Source organism: Manis javanica, chromosome 3, assembly GCF_040802235.1.
Source record: "Manis javanica isolate MJ-LG chromosome 3, MJ_LKY, whole genome shotgun sequence".
NCBI lineage: Eukaryota > Metazoa > Chordata > Mammalia > Pholidota > Manidae > Manis > Manis javanica.
The window spans coordinates 181,723,918-181,746,773 of record NC_133158.1 but is presented as its reverse complement, the minus strand read 5'-3'; the positions used below and the strand labels follow the sequence as shown (position 1 = coordinate 181,746,773).

The 22,856-nt window shown below is 37.9% G+C and overlaps 1 protein-coding gene across 13 annotated transcripts in view; it reads right to left on the bottom strand.

Annotated features, from left to right (window-relative positions):
• The window catches only part of LARS2 (leucyl-tRNA synthetase 2, mitochondrial), a 175,001-nt gene that overhangs the window by 130,324 nt on the left and 21,821 nt on the right, over positions 1-22,856 (bottom strand). For 8 of the 13 annotated variants that reach the window (XM_037015980.2, XM_037015986.2, XM_037015983.2 and 5 more), the window contains exon 5: positions 21,814-21,874. In XM_037015980.2, coding sequence (XP_036871875.2) covers positions 21,814-21,874 — 61 coding nt within the window. Of the gene's footprint in view, positions 1-19,250; positions 19,360-19,671; positions 19,799-21,813; positions 21,875-22,856 lie in introns of those variants that run through there. The other 5 variants (XM_037015992.2, XM_073232513.1, XM_073232511.1 and 2 more) reach the window with 2 other exon arrangements.

Below are 22,856 nucleotides of genomic sequence, written 5' to 3'. Positions count from 1 at the left end.
ATAAATAAAATAAAAAGCATTCACTTCAAATACAGTGATATAGGTGGGTTGAAAGTAAAGGGATGACAGAAAGATATACTATACAAAAATTAATCAAAAGATAGGAAGAGAAGCTGTATTAATGTAAAATAGAATAGACTAAAAGGAAAGGCTTTATTATCTGTATGTATATGTCATGTATATATTTCATGTACTTCAAAGTAGAATATGAAAAAGTAGAATTTAGAGTAAAGAAAATTACCAGTGACAAAGAGGGATAATATAACATTATAAAAGGGTAAATCACCAACAAGACATAGCAATTCTAAATTTACAGGCACCAAACAGCACAACTGTAAAATATTTGAAGTGATACTGAAAGAAAAATGGAAATTCTACAATTATAGTTAAAGACTTCAACACCTGAAACAACATATAAAACTAAACAGGAAAATTTGACCCAGGAATTCCACTTCCAGGAATTTACCCTAAGAATGCAGCAGCCCAGTTTGAAAAAGACATATGCACCCCTATGTTGATTGCAGCACTATTTACAATAGCCAAGAAATGGAAGCAACCTAAGTGTCCATCAGTAAATGAATGGATAAAGAAGATGTGGTACATATACACAATGGAATATTATTCAGCCATAAGAAGAAAACAAATCCTACCATTTGCAACAACATGGATGGAGCTAGAGGGTATTATACTCAGTGAAATAAGCCAGGCAGAGAAAGACAAGTACCAAATTATTTCACTCATATGTGGAGTATAAGAACAACAACAACAAAAAAAACCTGAAGGAACAAAACAGCAGCAAAATCATAGAACCCAAGAATGGACTAACAGTTACCAAAGGGAAAGGGACTGGGGAGCATGGGTGGGAAGGGAGGGATAAGGGGGGAGAAGAAAGGGGGCATTATGATTAGGCATGTATAATGGGGGGGCATGGGGAGGGCTGTGCAACACAGAAAAGACAAGCAGTGATTCTACAGCATCTTACTACACTGATGGACAGTGACTGTAATGGGGTATGTGGGGGGGACTTGGTGTTGGGGGGAGTCTAGTAAACATAATGTTCCTCAATGAATTGTAGATTAATGATATCAAAATAAAAAACAAATAAATAAACAGGAAAGAGAACTCAATATCATCCAAAAGAATCTAACTGACACAGAACACTATACCCAACAATAGCAAAATACACATTATTCACAAGACAGATACCAAGAAAGATCATATCACAGTCCATAAAACAAACCACAAGAATTAAAATCTATGATATGATAAAAAATGTACTTGGTCGTTGTACCCATTATGGTACAAAGCTCCAAAAACCCTGGGAATTTCCTGAGTGAAGGAATTTATATTTTTATTCGTAAGGACCCCTTTTAAGCACAGCTGAGTTTATGCTAATGAGGTGACTTAGGTGAGGCCGCTAGCTCACCTCAAGATAGGGCTGGTCACCAAAAAGACAAGTGAATAGAGGGCTGGCACTTTCATCCACACCCACTAACCTCTGGGAAGGAGAAGGTGGGTGGGGCTGGGCTTTAAACCTCTTGAAGGAGACTGATGAGCTTCTGAGATGGCAAACATGCCAGGAGGGTGGCCACTCCTGTTCCATCAGGACAGAAGCTCCCATGCTTGCAATGCTTCTAGACCTTACCCTGTGCATTTCTTCATTTGGCTGTTCATCTGTCTGGTGTTCTTTGCAATTAACCAGTAACCTAGTAAGTAACCTGTTTTCCTTAATTCACAGAGCTACTCTAGCAAATCTATTAAACCAGAGGAGGAGTTCTGGTAACCTCCAATTCTTAGCTGGTTGCTCAGAAGCACAGGTAAGGACTTGTGATTAGTGTATGAAGTACTGGGTAGGTGGATGTATTGTAGGACTGAGCCCTTAAATTGTGGAATCTGATACCATCTCCAGGTAGATAGTGTTGGAACTGAGTTAAATTATAGGATACACAGCCAGTGTCACAGAATTGTCTGATGTGTGGAAAACCCACAAATCTGGTGTCACAAGCTGAAGTAGTACTGTATTACAGTATTGAGAGTACAGGAGACACACAGGAATCTGTTTTTTCCTCTAGCAAACTATACAGAGAATATTCTCTGATTACAGTGAGACCAAACAGGAATTCATAAACAGAAATTAAACAGGAAAATCTACAAATATTTGGAAACTAAACAACACACTTCTAAATAATTCATGAGTCAAAGAGAAAGTTTCAAGAGAAATTAAAAAATACATTGAACTGTGTGAAAAGTAGAATACAACAGATCAAATTTTAAGGGATACAGCTAAAGCAGTGCTTGCATTAGAACTGAGGAAGTTTCAAGTCAATAATCTAAGCTCTTACTTCAAGAAACAATAAAAGTGAGAGCAAAATGAACTTAAAGAAAGCATAAGGAAGAAATAATAAAGATGAAAGTAGACATCAATGAAACTAAAAAAAGAAAGGTTATCAATAGAGAAAATTCAATGAAACAAAAAATCATTTCTTTGAAAAGATTAATAAAATTGATGAAGAAAACTGACAAAGAAAAAGAGAACAAACTATTAATACTGGGAACAAAGCTAGGACATTACTATAGATCTTGTAGATAACAGAAAGATCATAACAGCATATTAAAAACAACTCTACATACATGAACTTGACAAGTTAGACGAAATGGATCAATTCCTGAAAAACCAGACTACCACAACTCATCCAAAATGAAATTGTTAATTTGAAAAGCCCTATTCCTATTAAGGAAATTGAGTTCATAGTTTAAAAACTCCTCAAAAGAAATCTCCAGACCCAGATGGTTTCACTGGAAAATTCTACTACATGTTTAAAGAATCAGTAACACCATTCTATATAGTCTCTTTCAGAAAAGAGGAGAGGAAACCTCTCAAATTCATTCTCTGAAGCTAGTATTACCCTGACTGCAAACAAGACACAGACATCAAAGGAAAACAAAACTATAGACCATTACCCCTTGTGAATACAGATGCAAAAATTCTTAAAAAGATATTAGCAAACAGAATTGATCAATATACAGAAAGAATTATACAACATGACCAAATGGTGCAAGGCTGCTTCAATATTCAAAAATCAAAGTAATCTCTCATGTTAGCAGGCTAAGAAGGAAAATCACAATAGCAGATTATTTGATGCAGAAAGAGCATTTGAGAAAATTCAGCACCCATTCATGATAAAAACTTTCAGAAATTAAAAATAGAGGGAATTACCACAACTTGATAAAGAATACCTACAAAGAACCCTACTGTTATCATCATTCATAATGGTGAAAGATAAGGAACAAAACAAGGATGTCTACTCTCACCACTGCTATTCAACACACTATTGGAAGTTTTCTCCAGTGCAATAAAGCAAGAAAAGGAAATGAATGGCATACAGACCAAAAAGGAAGAATTAAGAACATTCCTATTTGCAGATGACATAATAGTTTGCATAGAAAATCTACACAAAGCCTCCTAGAATAAGTGAGTTCATAAAGGACACAGGATACAAGATAAATGTACAAAAATTTATTTTGTTTCAATAAGCTAGCAATGAACATATAAAAACCAGAAGTAAGAATATAGCCACTCAAAAAAATTAAATACTTAGGTATAAATCTAATCAAATATGTACAGGATGTATAAGCTGAAAATTATGAAATACAAATAAAAGACATTTAAGAACTAGATAAGTGGTGATTCATTCTGTGTTAATGCATTGGAAGATAATTTAGACTTAGAAACTATTATCAAAAATCTACAAAAAATTATTGTAATATTAGTAAGTGGTTAACATGATTACAGGATATGAAATGAATATAAAGTTGTATTGCTGTAACAGAAAAAATGTGGAATGAGAGAAATGGGTGAAGAGGACAAGGTAAAAAGAAAAAATGCAGCTGATATAAAAGAGGGATAGAAATTTTGAATCATATTCAAAATACTGACTTTCCAGGCATACACATATATGTTTATATATGCTGATGTACAACCATATCACATATAACATATATAAAAACACTGGTGCATACCTGTATTTCTAAAATAATAAAAACAACCCATTCTAAATCTTTAAGATGAAGCCAAATGTTACAATACTTAAAAATATTCATTAAAAAATAAAAATAAATAATTTCCTTAGAAGGAGAAAGGAAGTATAAAAGCCAAGCAGATGACACATAAACAAATGGAAGAATGAAAGAAAAAAAAGGGCAAGAGGAATATGAAGAAGTGAAAGAAGAGAAAGGGGGCCTTACTGGAGTACTTCAAGCCCTAAAGCATATTTAATGAGTGTGCAGTTAGCTGGGCAACAGTTAATTACTGCCATGCTTTGAAATCTTAGCATATCCATGCTTTCAAAGCTGTCCTTTCTGTGCTGGGGCTGGAAAAAGTTTCCCAGCTTTTATTTTCACACCACAAAAGTTGGTTTTATCCCCTCTCAATTTTTTTAAATTGTGGCAAAATGCAAACAAAAGGTACCATCTTAATCATTTTAAAGTGTATACTTCAGTAGTATTAAGTATACTCATATTGTTGTACAAACCCATCGCCACCATCCATCTCCAGAACTCTTTTCATCTTGCAAAATGGACACTTTATACCCATTAAACAGTAACTCCCTGTCTGAACGACTTCCCAAGCCCCTGGTAATATTTACTGTCTCTATAATCATGACTACTCTAAGTACCTCATATAAATGGAATCACACAATATTTGTTTTGGTAACTGGCTTATTTTACTTAGTGTAATGTCCATTAGATCCATCATGTTGTAACATATGCCAGAACTTATTTCCTTTTTAAGCTTGAATAATATTCCACATATTGTTTATCTATTTATATGCAAAAATTAACTCACTTGGGTTGCTTCCACATTTTAGCTAATGTGAATAATGCTGTTATGCACATGGATATACAAGTATCTTTTTGAAACCCTGCCTTTTATTCTTTGGATATATATCAATAGGTAGAATCACAGGATCAAATACCAAACCTTTTAATTCTTTGAGGAATACCATACTGTTTTCCACAATAGTTATACCATTTACTTTCCCAACAGTGCACAAGGGTTCTAATTTCTCCACATCCTCACCAATACCTATTTTCTGCTTCATTTCATAGTAGCCAACCTAATGAATGTGAGGTTGTTTCTCAATGTAGTTTTGATTAGCATTTCCCTAACGATTAGTGGTGCTGAACATCTTTACATGTGCGTATTAACCATTTATATATCTTTTTGGAGAAATGTCTATTAAAAACCTTTGCCAAGAGGGGAGAGGATTAAAGATGGTGGTGTGAGAAGTGAAACAGAGGCCTCCTCCTAAAACCACATATAATTATGTGTATAATTAATACAACTAATCCTGAAAGAACAACAGGAAAGAAAGCTCCGCCAGACTGCATACATCTGGAGAAAAGAACAGACCTCACAGAACAGAGTAACGTACAAAAGCCATGGCCCAGTGGGATCCAAGCCCTTCCCCAACCCCAGTTCACTGGCAGGAGGAAGAGAAACCAAGCAGGGAGGGGGTGGAGGCCTAGGACTGCTGAACACCCAGCCCTGGAGATCTGCTCTGGGAACACAAACCTACATTGCATGGTGCTCTGGTGATTAGGGAGGTTGGAAAGCTAAGACAGGCAGAATACCTGGAGAGACTGAGATTCCAGCCGCTTGTGGAAAACGTCTGAGCTCTAAGGGCTGAGCAGCTCCAGAAAGTAGAGCTTCTGGACACCAGAGGGCACCACACAAATATGAAACATCAAAGGAACCTGGTTCAAACCAAATTATTACAAACACCAGAAAAAGAGTTAAATGAAACTGATCTCATCAATCTTCCAGAAACAGATTCCAAAATAAAAATCATAAACATTCTCATGGAGGTACAGAAAAATATTCAAGAACTAAAGAAGGAATTCTGGTCAGAGATCTAATCATTAAGGAATAAATGGAGGGTTTTAAAAGCAGATTAGATATGGTGGAGGAGAAAATAAATGAAAAAGAAATTAGAGAAGAGGAAAACAAAGAAGGTGAGGCACAGTGAGAAAAAAGGATCTCTAAGAATGAAAGAATATTGAGAGAATTGTGTGACCAAATAAAACAGAACAGTACTCATATTATAGGGGTACCAGAAGAAGAAGAGAGACAAAAAGGGATAGGAAATATCTTTGAGGAGGTAATTGCTGAAAACTTCCCCAATCTGGGGAAGGAGATTGTCTCTTAGGCCATGGAGGTGCACATATCTCCCAACACAAGGGACCCAAGGAAGACAACACCAAGACATATAATAATTAAAATGGCAAAGATCAAGGATAAGGACAGACTTTAAAAAGCAGCCAGAGAGAGATATAATATCACATACAAAGGAAGGAAAGCCCATCAGGATGTCATCAGACTTCTCAGCAGAAACCTTACAGGCCAGAAGGGAGTGGCATGATATATTTAATGCAATGAAACAGAAGGGCCTTGAACCAAGGATACTTTCTCCGGCAAGATTATCATTTAAATTTGAAGTAGGGATTACACAGTTTCCAGATAAGCAAAAGATGACAGAATTTACCTCCCACAAACCATCTCTACAGTGTATTTTGGAGGGACTGCTATAGATGGAAGTGTTCCTAAGGTTTCATAGCTGTCACCAGAGGTAATAAAACCACAGTAAAGAAAGGACAGTTGATTACTAACCAGATGCAAAATTCAATCAACTACCCTCAAAAGTAAATCAAGTGATAGACAAAGAGTACAGAATATACCTAACATAAAAAATGGAGGAGGAAGAAAAAGGAGGAAACAAAAAGGCCCTTTAGGTTGTGTTTGTAATAGCATATTAAGTGAGTTAAGTTAGACTCTTAGATAGTAAGGGAATTAGCCTTGAACCTTTGGTAACCATGAATCTAAAGCCAGCAATGGCAATAAGTACATACTTACCGATAATCACCCTAAAGGTAAATGGTCTGAATGCACCAATCAAAAGACATAGAGTCACTGAATGGATAAAAAGCAAAACCCATCTAAATGCTGCCTACAAGAGACTCACTTTAAACCAAAGACATACACAGACTAAAAGTGAAGGGATGGAAAAAGATATTTCATGTAACTCACAGGGAGAAAAAAGCAGGATCTGGAGCACTTCTATCAGATAAAATAGACTTCAAAACAAAGAAAGTCACAACAGACAAAGAAGGACATTACATAATGATAAAGGGGTCAATCCAACAAGAAGATTCAACCATTATAAATATCTATGCACCGAAGATAGGAGCACCTACACATGTGAAACAAATACTAACAGAATTAAAAGGGGAAATAAAATGCAATGCATTCATTCTAGGAGACTTCAACACTCTACTCACTCCAAAGTACAGATCAACCAGACAGAAAATAAGTAAGGAGACAGAGGCACTGAACAACACATTAGAACAGATGGGCCTAACAGACATCTACAGAACTCTACACCCAAAAGCAGCAGAATACACATTCTGCTCAAGTGCACGTGGAACATTTTCAAAAATAGATCATGTACTAGGCCACAAAAAGAGCCTTGGTAATTCAAAAAGATTGACATTGTACCAACCAATTTCTCAGATCACAAAGGTATGAAACTAGAAATAAATTACACAAAGAAAATGAAAAATCCCACAAACACATGGAGGCTTCACAACATGCACCTAAATCACCAATGGATCAATGACCAGATAAAAACAGAGATCAAGCAATATATGGAGACAAATGACAACAATAATTCAACACTGAAAAATCTGTGGCATGCAGTGAAGGCCGTGCTAAGAGGAAAGCATATTGCAATACAGGCCTACCTCAGGAAAGAAGAACAATCCCATATGAGCAGTCTAAACTCACAATTAATGAAAGTAGAAAAAGAAGAACAAATGAGGCCCAGAGTCAGTAGAAGGAGGGACTTAATAAAGATTAAAGCAGAAATAAATAAAATTGAGAAGAATAAAACAATAGAAAGAATCAATGAAAGCAAGAGCTGGTTCTTCAAGAAAATAAACAAAATAGATAAACCCCTGGCCAGACTTAGCAATAAAAAAAGAGAGTCTACACACAAAAAGAATCCGAAATAAGAAAGGAAAAATAACTATGGACACCACAGAAATACAAAGAATTATAGAGAATACTATGAAAAATTATATGCTAACAAACTGGATAAACTAGAAGAAATGGACAACTTTCTGGAAAAATTCAACCTTCCAAGGCTGACCCAGAAATAAACAGAAAATCTGAACAGACCAATTACCAGCAATGAAATTGAATTGGTAATCAAAAAAATACCTGAATAAGAGTTCTGGATGAGATGGCTACACCGCTGAATTTTATCAAACATTTAGTGAAAACCTAATACCCATCCTCCTTAAAGTTTCCCAAAAATCAGAAGAAGAGGGAATACTTCCAAACTCATTCTATGAGGTCAGCATCACTCTAATACCAAAACCAGACAAAGACCCCACAAAAAAAGAAAATTACCAACCAATATCCCTGATGAACATAGATGCAAAAGTTCTCAATGAAATATTAGCAAGCTGAATTAAAAAACATTATCAAAAAGATCATCTACCACGATGTTATGTTTCTTTTTTATTTTTTTCTGTGTTTGGTAAATGAAGTTTTCAGCCAGAATTTGTCACTTTGCCTTGATAGTGATATACATATAAGGGCCTGTTTGCCCATCAACGGAATGGTTACCACAGCAAAGCTGGTCTGTGGTAAGGGGTGGAGAGTAATGGCCATTCTCTCTTCCCCTCCATTCCTGGTATGTAATTGGTCAGGCCCCTGCCAGTCACCAGGGACCCACCTATGGAGTTCCTCCTGCAGGAAGGGACAGGGAAAGGGGAGCATACACAAAGCCAAAGGGAAGGAGTTTGGGGAGCAGAACAAAGCAAGCAGGGGTGGAGAGCACGCCAAGGCTGGAGATTGGGGACTCTGGAGCATGCGAAGAGAGAGACTGAGCAATGGGCAATAAAAACCCTTTCCCCAGCCTCTCACCCTTGTCCTCCTTTGGTTTCATCAGATTCAGAGAACTTGCCCCAGGTGGGGAACTCCCTTCCTCCTGGAGACACAGGCTCAAATTTTTTTCTAATTGCCCTGTGATATCTTCAAGTCACTTGTTTAAAAATGGTGTTGTTTAATTTCTTCTTCCTCTCACTGTGGTCAGGGAAAGTACCTTGTATGATATCTTACTGAGACTTGATTTGTGGCCTGGAGAATACAGTCTATCCTGGAGAATGCCCAGTGCACTAGAGAAGCATATCTATTTTATTGCTGTTAAGCAAAGTGCTCTGTGTATGTCTGTTACCTTTTTGTTGTTCAAATACTCTATTTCCTTATTTATCTTCTCTCTGGTTGTTGTATCCACTACTGTGAGTGGGGTATTGAATTTTCCAACTATTATTTTGGCATTTTCAGTTTCTTCCTTCAACTCTATCAATTTTTGCTTCATATATTTTTACAGTATGCTGTTAGGTACATAAATGATAATCTTCTTGCTTTACTAAAGCTTTTATTAATAGATAACGTCCTTTTGTCTTTTTTTTGTCTCTTGTAACCTTTTTTATTAAAAGTCCATTTTGTCTGTTGTCTTTTGGTTACTATTTGCATGTAGTACAATTTTTCATCCTTTCATTTTCAGCCTATTGTTCTTTGAATCTAAAATGAGTCCCCTACAGAGGGAATAGCTGGTTCGTGTTGTTTCTAATCCATTCTGCCAATCTCTGTCCTTTGACTGGAGGGTTTAACTCATTTACATTTAAAGTAACTGCTAAGGAGAGATTTACTTCTATCATTTTGCTATTGATTTTCTATCTGCCTTAAGCTTTTTTGTTCCTTATTTCCTGCATTATGTTTTTGCCTTTTTTTGCAGGGAAGCATTTTATTTCCCTTTTCACTTCCTTTTGTGCATATACTATAACTATTTTCTTTTTGGTTACCATGAGGATTACATTTACCACCCTAAGGCTGTAACACTAATTTGAATTTACAGTAGCTGAACTTCCATGACAAACAAAAACTGCTGTAGGGAGCCATGTGAAAAGCACTGAAGGTATGAAGGCAGCCTCGAAGAAGCATAGACTGGCCCTTGGCTGAAAACAACAACAAAAAATAAGGCCCTAGGACTACATCCAGCAAGGAATTGAATTAAACCAACATGCTGTATGAGGTAAGAAGCACATTCTCCCTCAAAGCATCCAGTAAGAACACAGTTCTGCTAACACCTTGATTTGGGCCTTAAAAGAGCCTAAGCAAAGGGCCCTGTGAAGCCCTCCCAAATTTCTGGCCTACTAAAACTGTGAGATGATAGTTTGTGTTGTTTAAAATGTTAAGTTTATTATGGCAGCAACAGAAAACTAATACAGGAGACTAGGATAAAAATAGCTATTAAGACATTCTTGAGACACCCAGAAACTCACATATGGATTGGATATTAGATAATATAATGGATACATTGTTAGCTTTCTTAGTTGTCAAATGGTACTGTGGTTAAATAGGACGGCATCTTTACACAGGAATGCCTAAGTACCTAGGAAAGAAGTGCCATTATGCCTGCAAGTTATGAAGTGAATATGGCAAAATGTCAGTGATTATTGAATTTAGGTAAAAGGCACATGAATGTTTGAAAAAAAAATTATATTAAACATTGCAGAAAAATGTTGAGTTAAATTAAAGAAACTAGATACAAAGGAATATATACCGTGAGTCTATTTATATAATGTTAAAAAACACATGTGGGTAATAAAACTATATTGAAAACAAGGCAGTAATGATCGTAAATGTCAGAAGAGTGGCTATCTGTAGTGGGAAGAGATGGGGTTATGATTGTAAAAGGGCACAGAGAGTTTGCAGGTGCTGGGGAAGTTTTATTGTGCAACCTAGACGGTAGCTTTACACTACAGTAGTGTATTAAGCTATACATACATGTTTTATGCTCAAGTCTACACCGGCCTACTATTTCACAATTAAAAGAAGTTATAAAAATAAGTCTTGTATTTGCAAAAACATTGTCTATTTTTTAAAGAATGTTTTTATCATTCATTTATGCTCTGCCTTATGTCAGGAAGGATTGATGGCAGGCCTGTATTTTGATTCCAACATAATAAGGTTTGGGAGCATGATCATTCCTAAGATTCTTTTCTCCAAAGAGAAAAACAAAATCACAGATCTACCATTCAGAAACTCTGGGTGTAGAGCCCAGAAATCTGTACTTTAACAAGCCCTCTTGGTGATTCTGATGCTCGCCAAAGTTTGAGAACCACTGCTATCAGTACACAAATAAATAATCCTTGTTATTTGTATGAGGTAACAATCTTTCAGACATTTTAGATATTGCTTCCCATCAACTTAAAGTCCATTGTGTCTGTACCACCAGAGTGGTACCACCCATTCCATCAAAGATTATACCTGATTGAAGAGCAAGACTGACGTGAAGGCCTGATTCAGCCATGGAAAGAGAGTTTTTGTACTTGTATTTTCTAAGGCACTTAAAGAGTGATCTAACCTCTTCAGCAACCATAAGGAGCACTCCCTTGGAGAGAAGCTGAACCTCAGAGGGCCAACAGATCATGCCCACCATGTGTGAACGGCAAGATTCATCACCAAAACTCAGGCCTCTGAGATGAGTGTCCAGATCCTATCTCCAAAAAGCAATTAATAAGCATTACATTGGGAAATTCTATCCCCATTAGCCAGAGTATGCATCCTTGCTCGAGGTGACCTGCTTGGGCTCATGAGCAGCAGTGGGGACTCTGGATAAAACCTACTTCCTTGAAGAGCCACATTTACTGGGGGGCCCTGGACACCTCCTTCTCTAGTTAGAGCTGAAGAGTCCAAGAATGCTATCCCAGCTGCAGCAAGGAAAAGCTTACCTCGCATAGTTTAGGCTGGTAAGTACTGAGCTGGAACAGCTCTGCATGTGGTTAGTGGCAAGTGGCTATGTACTCATGATGAGATGTGGTTCCCAACCACAAGACGACAACAGTGCTAACCCTCACACACAAGCACCAACCTTCCTGCCAATAGGAAGCTCTAAAAGATAAGCTATAGTTTCATTTCAGCTAAAACAAAGATACCACTTTTTCTTTCCCAGCCACAGGAAAAGCCTCTGGAAAAAGGTCCATTTTCTGACTCTGAGGGAGAATATGTAATCCAGAGTTAGTGATCTGCAGACAAACTGCTTCATCTCTGTAAGGACTCGAAGAGGACCTGGACAGTCAAACACTGAGTGCCTGTTCCATGTTGTCAAGGCAACCGTGGCTCCCAGCTCTCTCAACAGGGGTCCTCCCAATCATATTCTCAGGCAGTCACTTGCCCCCAAGTTCTTTTTGTCTTAAGCTACTCTTTAAATTCTTTTAAAATAAAAAATGTTAAAAATATACCTTTTTATTATCCTGGAGCCCTCATTATTTCTTAGAATCTAATTCTTCCTATCTGTGTAAATAAAATGCAAAGATAGTAAGAGCTGACTTGAAGCAATACTAATTTTCATTTATAATTATTCAAATCATGCTGTCTCTGAAAACAAACTTCTGCAGGGAAGGCCCTAAAAGCTTGTGTGTTTTGGATGTGTGTGTTTGGATGAAAAGAGGGCACTGCTCCCAAGCCATGGTAATTGACATGAGGGCAGGGGGGAAAAAAAGGCTAAACAAAGACTAGCAGAAGTGCCCTCCAACAAACCCATGGTATAAAGAAATGCTTAGAAGACAACCAAGGAAATCTGAAAAATGACTGGTACTCCACGATGTTCTGGTACTACCGTTAACTGTCTTGTGTGTGATGAAGCTGTGAGGGGAGGTGGAGGGCGGAAAAGGCAAGCTTTCGTCTTCTTGTGACATACATTGGACTCTTTACAGATGAAGTTACATGATGCTTGGGGCTTCCGCAAAATAATCCAGAGTGGAGGGGTATAGATGAAAAAAGACTGGCCACGTAACCATCACTGTTGAAGCTGGGTGATGAGTGTTTGGGGGTTCCTTACATTATTGTCACTTTTTTAGTGTAAGTTGGAAATTTTCCATAATAAGAAATTACAAAAAAAAAAAAAAAGAGGCAGGAGGAAAAGAAAAGAGGAAGAGGGGAAAAGGAAAGCAGGTGTGTTAGGAAAAGGGATGGGAGAGAACAAGGGAATGGGAAGGGGGCAGAGACGGGGAGGAAAGATGGCAAGAAAGCTAGAGAAAGAGAAGCAAAGAGCTCTGTGCCGGTGGTGGAGATGCCACGTGCACCTCAGCGGCCCCCCTACTTTATGAAGGTTGTGCAGCATTTATGGATAAAACTTGGGGAAGCCCAAAGTCACCATCAGCCTGTCCCAGTAAAAAGTCTTACGAGCACAGTTCTGATGTGCCTCCTCCACTGCTCTGAGATCATCACACCCCACACCCCTCTTAGCCCACACGGGCTCTGGGGAAACGGGAGGGCACATTTTAAGTTTCTTTGAATGGATGACTGTCCTGGGGGCAGTAATTCCTGTGTTTGCCTGGCCCTTTGGGACTGATGGGCAGAGTTGTCATGTCAGTCTTATTACTGGACACCAACATGTACAGAAGGCTGAACATAGAAACATGAGAAGGAAAGCCAACACAGGAGTTTGAAAGCCAATTAAATTAGTGCAAATAAGCTTTCCAAAATAAAGAAATTCAGCAAAGAGTCAACTTTGATTATTCCAGTAAGGGAGGACAAAAATGTTAATCCAAACATCATTTATGCCCAGCTGAGAATGTGTCCATTGTGTTTGTTTTGTTTTGATTAGACACTGGAGTGTGAGGGTGCTTGGGGACTGCTCAGCAAGGGCCACAAACCAATAACGCCTTCCTCTAGCTGAGGCCACAGGTGTTGCTTTGAATCCTGACTTGGACTTTTTTGTCTTCTTACACTTGTCTGATTTTGAATGGATTCCCAGGGACTACTCCCAAAACAGTTTTCCAGATGATTCCTGATAATAATCAGGCCCCAGAGTCTACTTCAATCAAGAGTGACAGTCAAAGCCTGGTCCAGAACCAGGTCAGGCACCAGAGCACTGCTGAGAAGACAGGGATCCAAGGTGAGACACACCTGCCTCAATGGGCTGTGCCAGACAACTGAGAAGCTGACTCTGCCAACTGTCGCAAGGAACGCATGGGGCCATTCCCTAGCTCCAATTCCTGATCACCAAGGCCATCACCTGAACCCGTGACAGCAGAATGCAGTCCAAACCTTCTCCTCAGAAAGGCTGCCAATTATTTCACAAAATAAGTACTCCACAAAGAAACATCTCTCTCATTGCATAGCTGGAATTTTATTTCCTCCTTACTCTTTCTTAGGAGATGTTCAGCTATTCAAATCCAGCTTTCAGTTTCTTTCCTTTGTCTCAAGATGATGCAAGCTGTTACGGAAATATTATCTGAAATAGTGAAATGCAGACTATTCTGAAGACATCATTTGATTATCATTCTGGCTCACCAGAAATGGATTAATTTCAGAAATGTATACATTTTTTTAAGTCCAGAGAATTAAGGCTTTTATGTTGTATAATGTAAAGATGAGATTGCAGCTCAGGAGCTCAGCCATTCCTGCAGGGATTCCCACTCAGGGAGAGGCAGGAAGAATGAGGCCAGGACCCAGGTTTTAAAGTTGGCTTTCTCCATCTGGGGGAGGAAGATCACATTTCTGAGCCACCTTATTTTTTAAACATTGTGTTAATTGTCAGCTAGACATCTGCTGATTTACCTATCTTTTATGAGACTTGAGGAATATTACTTATAAATGGCACGGCTTAGTCAATTAAATAAACTACTCCTCTACGTCCTCACTTTGCTGCTCCCTACGACCAAACACATTGTAAAGGTTTAATCAGAAAGCACTGGTGGACTCTGGGTAAGAGCGCATCGAGAATACATGCAACTCAACTTATTCCCATGACTCCCATTAAGATAGGGCCATGGGGACTGCACCAATAAGGGGGAACAAACATGCCACGGACATGCCAGAACTGCCATGGAATTTTGGCAGTTGGAATCAAACTAAAGAAAAATACCATAAGCCAGACAGCATTTCCCATCTTAAGAACAAACTGGGTTCTTGAGAAGCAGGAGTCTGGCACCCCTTTCTTGAAAAGGCCAGGTCCTGAGGGCACAGTGGGCTATGGGGCAGATGTAAAGCCCACAAACTAGACACCTTTGGCTGTGGAGTAGTGTGGGTACAACTGTAATATTTCTACAATATCTTGCCTGGCTTTAGTATATCTGCATATCAATAGGCGTTCAGAGGTGGAAAGAAGTATGGCTTCAGTGCATTTGCATCATTCCTCAGGGGTGGAGAGAAGTTCATCTCCTTATCAATGGGTAATTAATTACCTGGGCAAGGAGGGCTTATCTGTACCTGAGAGGTGAAGTGAGGGGAGGGCCGATTTTGCTTCTGCTGGAGCAGGAAAGAGAGACAGCCCGGGACTGCAGTTTGTGAGCAATAAGCGAATTTTAAACTTTATTTCTCCCGTTGACTGATTTCAGGTTTTAGAGGTATTTTGCCCTGGGATTTCCTCTCCCCAGATTTACAGGTAGTTATGGCCAGGAGTATCTATGATGCCACAACTCACACCTGGGTGAAGATCAGACCAAAGAGAAAGATGCACCAGGAGTAGTAGGTGCCCCAAACCCAGGAAGGAAGAGATGATGCCGAGACTACAACAGAGCTTCCACTCCACTCCCCTGAGGCTGATGGACTGATCTCTAAAGTGATATACTGGTCCATCGTCATTCAGGTGTAAGTCCAAGGAGAGGAAATCCCAGGGCAAAATACCTCTAAAACCTGAAATCAGTCAAAGGGAGAAATAAAGTTTAAAATCCACCTATTGCTCACAAACTGCAGTCCCGGGCCGTCTCTCTTTCCTGCTCCAGCAGAAGCAAAATTGGCCCTCCCCTCACCTCTCAGGTACAGGTAAGCCTTCCTTGCCCAGGTAATTACCCATTGATATAAAGATGAACTTCTCTCCACCCCTGAGGAATGATGCAAATGCACTAAAGCTATACTTCTTTCCACCTCTGAACGCCTATGTACTAAAGCCAGGCGAGAGATTCTGGAAATGTTACAATTCTACCCACATAGCATTACATCAGTGTCAATATCATGTTTTGGATGTTATACTATAGGTACATAAAATGTAAAAACTGTAAGCCCCCACTTGAACCCCTGCATAGATGTTAAAATTTACTTGCTCAATAAATATGAGGAGTGCTTTCTTGGCATTGCTCTTGTGCTGCAAAAAAAAAAAAAAAAAAAATGTAAAAACTGGAGGAAGCTGGGTGAAGAGTACACAGTATTGCTCTGTATTATTTTGGCGACTTCCTGTGAGTCTATAATTATTTTTAAAAAAAAGAAGAGATCCAGGATCAAGGTCTACTATAGAATTTTGAAAGAAAAAATAATTCTATAGCCCAAAAAAATTGATGTTCATATGTGAAAGCAAAGGAAAGTCATTTTCAGTTATGAAAATGATGTATGATGTCAGAAAAGCAAGAGTTAAAATTCCCACAAATCAAAATTTTAAAAATAGGTGGTCATGCTCCAAAAGGTTTAATGATGGGCACTGAAACTAGTTAAGGATCATGAAATTTAAATAGATTTTAATGAATGCGATTTTTAAACTAGAACCAAATAACAAACATAATGTTTAGGAAATGATATATGATCAGAAAAATTATAATATAGGAATAAATGAGGCCTAAAATCTCATAATACATCAAAAAATCCTCTGGAAAATTCATTTAGAAAGCGGGACACATAACTGCCTGCTAATTTCCTTACCTTACATGGGGAACAAAAAATACATACTACTTTACTATTAATATTGATTTTAAACATGTTTTAAAAAAAAATACAATTGTGTTTTTAAAAATCTGTAGAGGAAAAAAGGACAACAAAATCCAAAATGCAAGATGCTGTGAAAAAATGTCTAATCAGAAAATAAACACCAGTTATGAAAATAAATACAAATAGCTTACATTTTCTTATTAAAGACCAAAACTCTAGAGTGGCCAAAAAAAAGGTTTCCCCTCAGGAATTGTCCATCTTTAAAATTTTTAAATTAACTGCATCTACAAGTGATGTCAAAAAAGAATTCAACAAATAAAGGCTAAAAGTTTAAGAAATGAGCAAACCATATCAAAGAAACAGAAACATAATAAGAGAACAGGAGTGGCACTGTTACTGAGACAGTAAGAGGAAACGTCTGTTCCCAGGTATTAAAAACCAGCTACTAAGCAATTGTAATTAAAAATAGTTTCATAATGATACAGTAAATAGACCAAATGAACAAAAATAGAACTAGCTATAATAATAGCATAAAAGAACTAAGTTACAATAAAGGTAGCCTTTTAAATCAGTGATGAAATATTTTAAAAATAAAAACAAACAATTGGTTATTTTTAAAATTTTTATTAAGGTATCATTGATATACAATCTTCTGAAGGTTTCACATGAGCAACTTTGTGGTTACTACATCCACCCATATTAAGTACCCCCCCCCACTGCAGTCACTGTCCATCAGCTTAGTAAGATGCAATAGAGTCACTACTTGTCTTCTCTGTGCTACACACAGTCTTCCCCGTGACCTCCCCCACCCCAATACTGTATGTGCCAATGATAATGTCCCTCAATACCCTTCTCCCTCCCTCCCCACACACCCTCCTCCACCCCTCCCCTTTTGTAACTACTAGTCCCTTCTTGGAGTCTGTGAGTCTGCTGCTGTTTCGTTCCTTCGGTTTTGCTTTGTTGTTATACTCCACAAATGAGTGAAATCATTTGATACTTGTCTTTCTCCACCTGGTTTATTTCACTGAGCATAACACCTTCTAGCTCCATTCATGTGGTTGCAAATGGCAGGATTTCTTCTCTTCAGTTGCTCCCATTTCTTGGCTATTTTTAAATAGTGCTGTGATAAACACAGGGGTGCAAATGTCTTTTTGAAACTGGGATCCTGCATCCTAAATTCCTAGGACTGGAATTCCTGGGTCAAATGGTATTTCTATTTTTAGTTTTTTGAGGAACCTCCATACTGCTTTCCACAATGGTTGAACTAATTTACATTCCCACCAACAGTGTAGAAGGGTTCCTCTTTCTCCTCATTCTTGCCAGCATTTGTTGTTCCTTGTCTTTTTGATGTTAGCCAACCTAACTGGTATGGGGTGATATCTCACTGTGGTTTTAATTTGCATTTCCCTGATAATTAGAGATGTGGAGTATATTTTCATTTGCTTGTTGGCAATCTAAATTTCTTCTTTGGCGAAGTGCCTGTTCAGATCCTCTGCCCATTTTTTAATTGGTTTATTTGCTTTTTGCTTGTTGAGGTGCATGAGCTCTTTGTACATATTTGGATGTCAACTACTTATTGGATATGACATTTATGAATATATTCTCCCATACTGCAGGATGCCTTTTTGTTCTACTGATGGTGTCCTTTGCTGTACAGAAGCTTTTTAGTTTGATGTAGTCCCTCCCACTTGTTCATTTTTACTTTTGTTTCCCTTGACTGAGATGTGTTCAGGAAAAATTTGCTCATGTTTCTAGTCAAGAGATTTCTGCCTATGTTTTCTTCTAAGAGTTTTATGGTTTCATGACTTACACTCAGGTCTTTGATTCTTTTCAAGTTTACTTTTGTGTATGGGATTAGACAGTGATCCAGTTTCATTCTCTTACATGTAGCTGTCCAGTTTTGCCAACATCAGTTGTTGAAGAGGCTGTCGTTTCCCCACTGTATATCCATGGCTGCTTTATCGTATATTAATTGACCACATATGTTTGGGTTTATATCTGGGCTCTCTATTTCTCTATTTTGTTCCATTGGTCTATGGGTCTGTTCTTGTGTAAGTACCAAATTGTCTTGATTACTGTGGCTTTGTAGTAGAGCTTGAAGTTGGGGAGCGTAATGCCCCCTCCCCCAATTTATTCTTCCTTCTCAGGATTGCTTTGGCTATTGGGGTTTTTTGTGGTTTCATATGAATTTTAGAACTATTTGCTCTAGTTCATTGAAGATTACTGTTGTATTTTGATAGGGATTGTACTGAATCTGAAAATTGCTTTAGGCAGGATGGCCATTTTGACAATATTAATTAATCCTATCCATAAGCATGGGATATATTTCCATTTACTGGTGTCTTCTTTAATTTCTCTACAATTGGTTGTTTACAAAAAGTAGTAATTCCTTATCTTATATCATATACTAAAATAATTCCAGTCAAGTTAAATGTAAAAATTAAACCAGAAAAGACTGAGATATGAATTTATTTACCTTCTCAAAGCAGGTCTTTACAAGTATATATTTGTGTAATAATAATAATCCCACTATAAACAAAACGGAAAGCAAATGAGAAATTGAGGAAAAGTATTTGTAACAAAATAAAAATCATTAAGAAAAGGACAAACACCCCCACCTATATGGACAAAACACATGATTAGATCATGCACACACACATTCCAAATTCAAACATTCACTGAATACATGAAAAAAATGCACTACCACTAATAATTAAAAGAAATGCAGATGAAAACAACTGCATGATAACTTGGGAGTGTGAATCCGTACAGTCCTTATACCTTTAAATGCCGTAAGCCAAATTACATTTTAAGTTATTATTTAAGAACCACAAGCCTCATGTTTATTCATGGCTTTCTTGAGAATTCATATTAAGGAAGTAATAAAACTTACATACCAAGATTTCTGCCCCAAGTGTGGGAGGATGAATGTAGTCAAGTTGGCCAGTAGATTAGCCCAGCCTTGCCACTTGAGTGACCAGCAATGAAGTGATGTCAATACAAGTACCGACACTTTAGAGCTTTCTAGGGATCCAAAGAGATAATGGGTGCCGACCCATAGTAAGTGCCAGAAACTACTAGACAGGTAGAAGCAATGGTGATACTGAATCACAACACTGCACAACAGGTTCAAAATCCCTTATCTGAAATGCTTGTGGTCAAATGTGCTTCCAAATTAAGGTCTTTTTGGATATTAAAAGATAATAGTGTATTTTATCCAGCCAAATCTGGGAGAGTACCTGGTGATCAATTACATTTCTATTTCCTATAGTAAAATTTATGAATATTCATTCTCAGTGAGATAAACATCAGTTCAGGACAGGTTTTACAGTCAAATGAGTTATGAAAAAACTTTCAGTTTTTAAAGCTTTTTGGACCACAGATTTATACAAGAGGGATTACAAACCCATACTTATACTAAGTAGAGAAACATCATAATCTATTTAAATGTATGATAATAAGTGATAGGTTACATTAATTAGGATATATTCATAAGATGGACAGTAATACAGCTATAAAAAGTGACTTTTTCCAAAAAATATTCAGTAGAATGGGAAAACATTCATGAAGAGTAGGTAAAAAAAATGACAAACATGCATTATGAATTCAATTTTGTAAAAGTAAACTATATAGATGTTCATAATTCTAAAATAAAAGATCAGAAGGAATCATCACAGGCTGTTAAATTTGCCATACTGACTTATGTTCTTTATACTTTTCTGCATCTTCTAACCTTCTATGATAATCAGGAGAATAACCCATTAATATTCTGAATCACTTATAGTTAATGTTCCTGTACAGGACTCTGTTAGTCATCACCCTAACCCTAGAGGACTAATGAGTCCTTCTCTGCTCGCAAGGAATTTACAGTCTCACCCATGGAGAACTCTGGAATCACTCGGCTCTCCAGGCACTAACTTCCAAGGACTGCACCGGTTGCTCTCAAGCTTGTGCTTTCCCATGCTGTGTTCAGACGTGGGGGAAGGGACATAGCCCCGGCTCCCAACATCCAGGCACTACACGCATTTCATTCTCTATCAGCAATGCTCAGGACAGCCTGACCCCCAGGCAACTGGACTTTTTCACACCTCCACGAAATCAAACACTAGTGACTTCACAAGTCAGTGGTAAAAATGCCATCATGGTGTAATTAAACTGGTTTAGCCCATGACCTTATCTAAAGAAACTACCAAAAGAAAAAAAAAAGTAAAAATTGACTTTCACCTCTTTTCACTGTACTCATCAAATCTCTGTCATTTAGGAAATTGTTGGGGGAGGAGGAGGAGAGCTCATTTAGGGTTACTGTAGGTGCTTCTCATGAGTAAATGTGAACTTGACAGGCCCAGAATGAAAATCCCGGTCCTTTTGTGGAATAAATGGGATGCTAAGAGGGATATGACATTGGAAGGACCCTTCCAGAGGGGACAAGCAAGAGTCCATCTTACCTCACAGACTGCTCATCAATGTCTAAAGGGTAGGCCTCTGGCCAGAGCTTGGAAAGGTTCAGTTCATGTTCTTAATACCCAGGTGGTCTGTACTGAAATCCTCCCTGGCCTGGAATTCTCCACTGGTTTAATAGATAGTTACATTTATGTGATAGAATCATAACAGGCTGTTATGAGCCTCAATTCTGAATTTGGGGCAAAAGGCAAATAAATGGTCAAGCATGGAACACCTAATCACCTAGAAGGACCAAACGGGTTGAGGTTTAATCATCTTTACATAGATTCCAATAGTCTTTTTAAACTAAAAACAGGAGAAATCCTTGCGCAAAGCTTTTGCCACTCATAAATCATAGCCAACTATGAAGTTAAATAAGTTAACTCTCTTAGCTTAATTCTACATAAAATTACTTGTCTGCAGGCAAATTATCCAGTGAGGATACTCTTCTGCTTGTGGTGTGCTAATCCTTCCCTCCCGCTCTCTGCCTGGTTCCCTTCCCTTCTCCTGCCCCAAAGATCATGAAGTAAATGCGCAGCCTCCTGCACAATTGGGAACTTTGCTAAAATAAAGACCTGCCAGCAAAAAGGGTGACTTACCCTGTCCCAGCTGAAACACAAGCCAAGTCTATCAAGCTGTTTCCTCATGTGTTCAATATTACTGTGAAAGAAAGGGAAGAAAGTTTTATTTGTTTTTTCTAGGGAGGTGGTGACCATAAATAAGCTACACTTTGAGAAGGTGAAAGGAAGTGGAAAAATCTTGATTATTCAAAAGGACTTGAAGTATTGTTTTGCTCTAACAGAAAAATTAATCACTAAGAATCAATAAAAATATCACTATGTTAGAAGACACCTATTCTTTGGACTTATACAGAATCTACTAGAAACTATTATGGTCTTTGGCCCTGAATTGGCCCTTCCTCTGTCCATTCAGTTAGGCAACCCCTTTGATATGTGCATTCCTGACACATTCATATATCCATATTATGCATAAATGTAAGCCAAGCATTTGCAAGTTTAAAAAAGACTGAAGAGAAAAAAAATCTTCATGTACAAATTGTGGGAATACAAAAGAAACCTGATTTAGTGCTCTGTCAACCAAAACCTAAAGTCTAATACTATTCAACAGTTTTTGAAAGACAGAGGGCAAAGTGAATTAATCAATATTAATATAACACGAAATAAGGAAATACATTATTTTTTCTAGTCATCAAAGAAAAATGACTGATTCATTTCTACTGGGTCCTCTTTCAGTTCAAGCAGCTGAAAACATAAAAAGCCATGAAAAAAATTCTCTAGGTGATGTCTGATTGGCTAACAATAGCATCTTTTATTCTAGGACTTGTGCTAAGCATTTTGCAGAAGATTTCTTGCTATAGACAATGTTTGTGTCACCCCTGCACCCTGAATTCATATGTTGAAACGAAATCTCCAATATAACAACAGGTGAAGGTGGTGCCTTTGGGAGGTGATTAGGTCATGAGGGCAGAGCCCTGATGAATGGGATCAGTGACTTTATAGAAGACACCCCAGGGAGCTTCCTTGCCCCTCTTCCACCAGATGAGGACACAGAGAAAAGAGGACATCTGTAAGCCAGGAAGTGGGTCCTCACCAGACACCAAATCGGCAGGTGCCTTGATCTT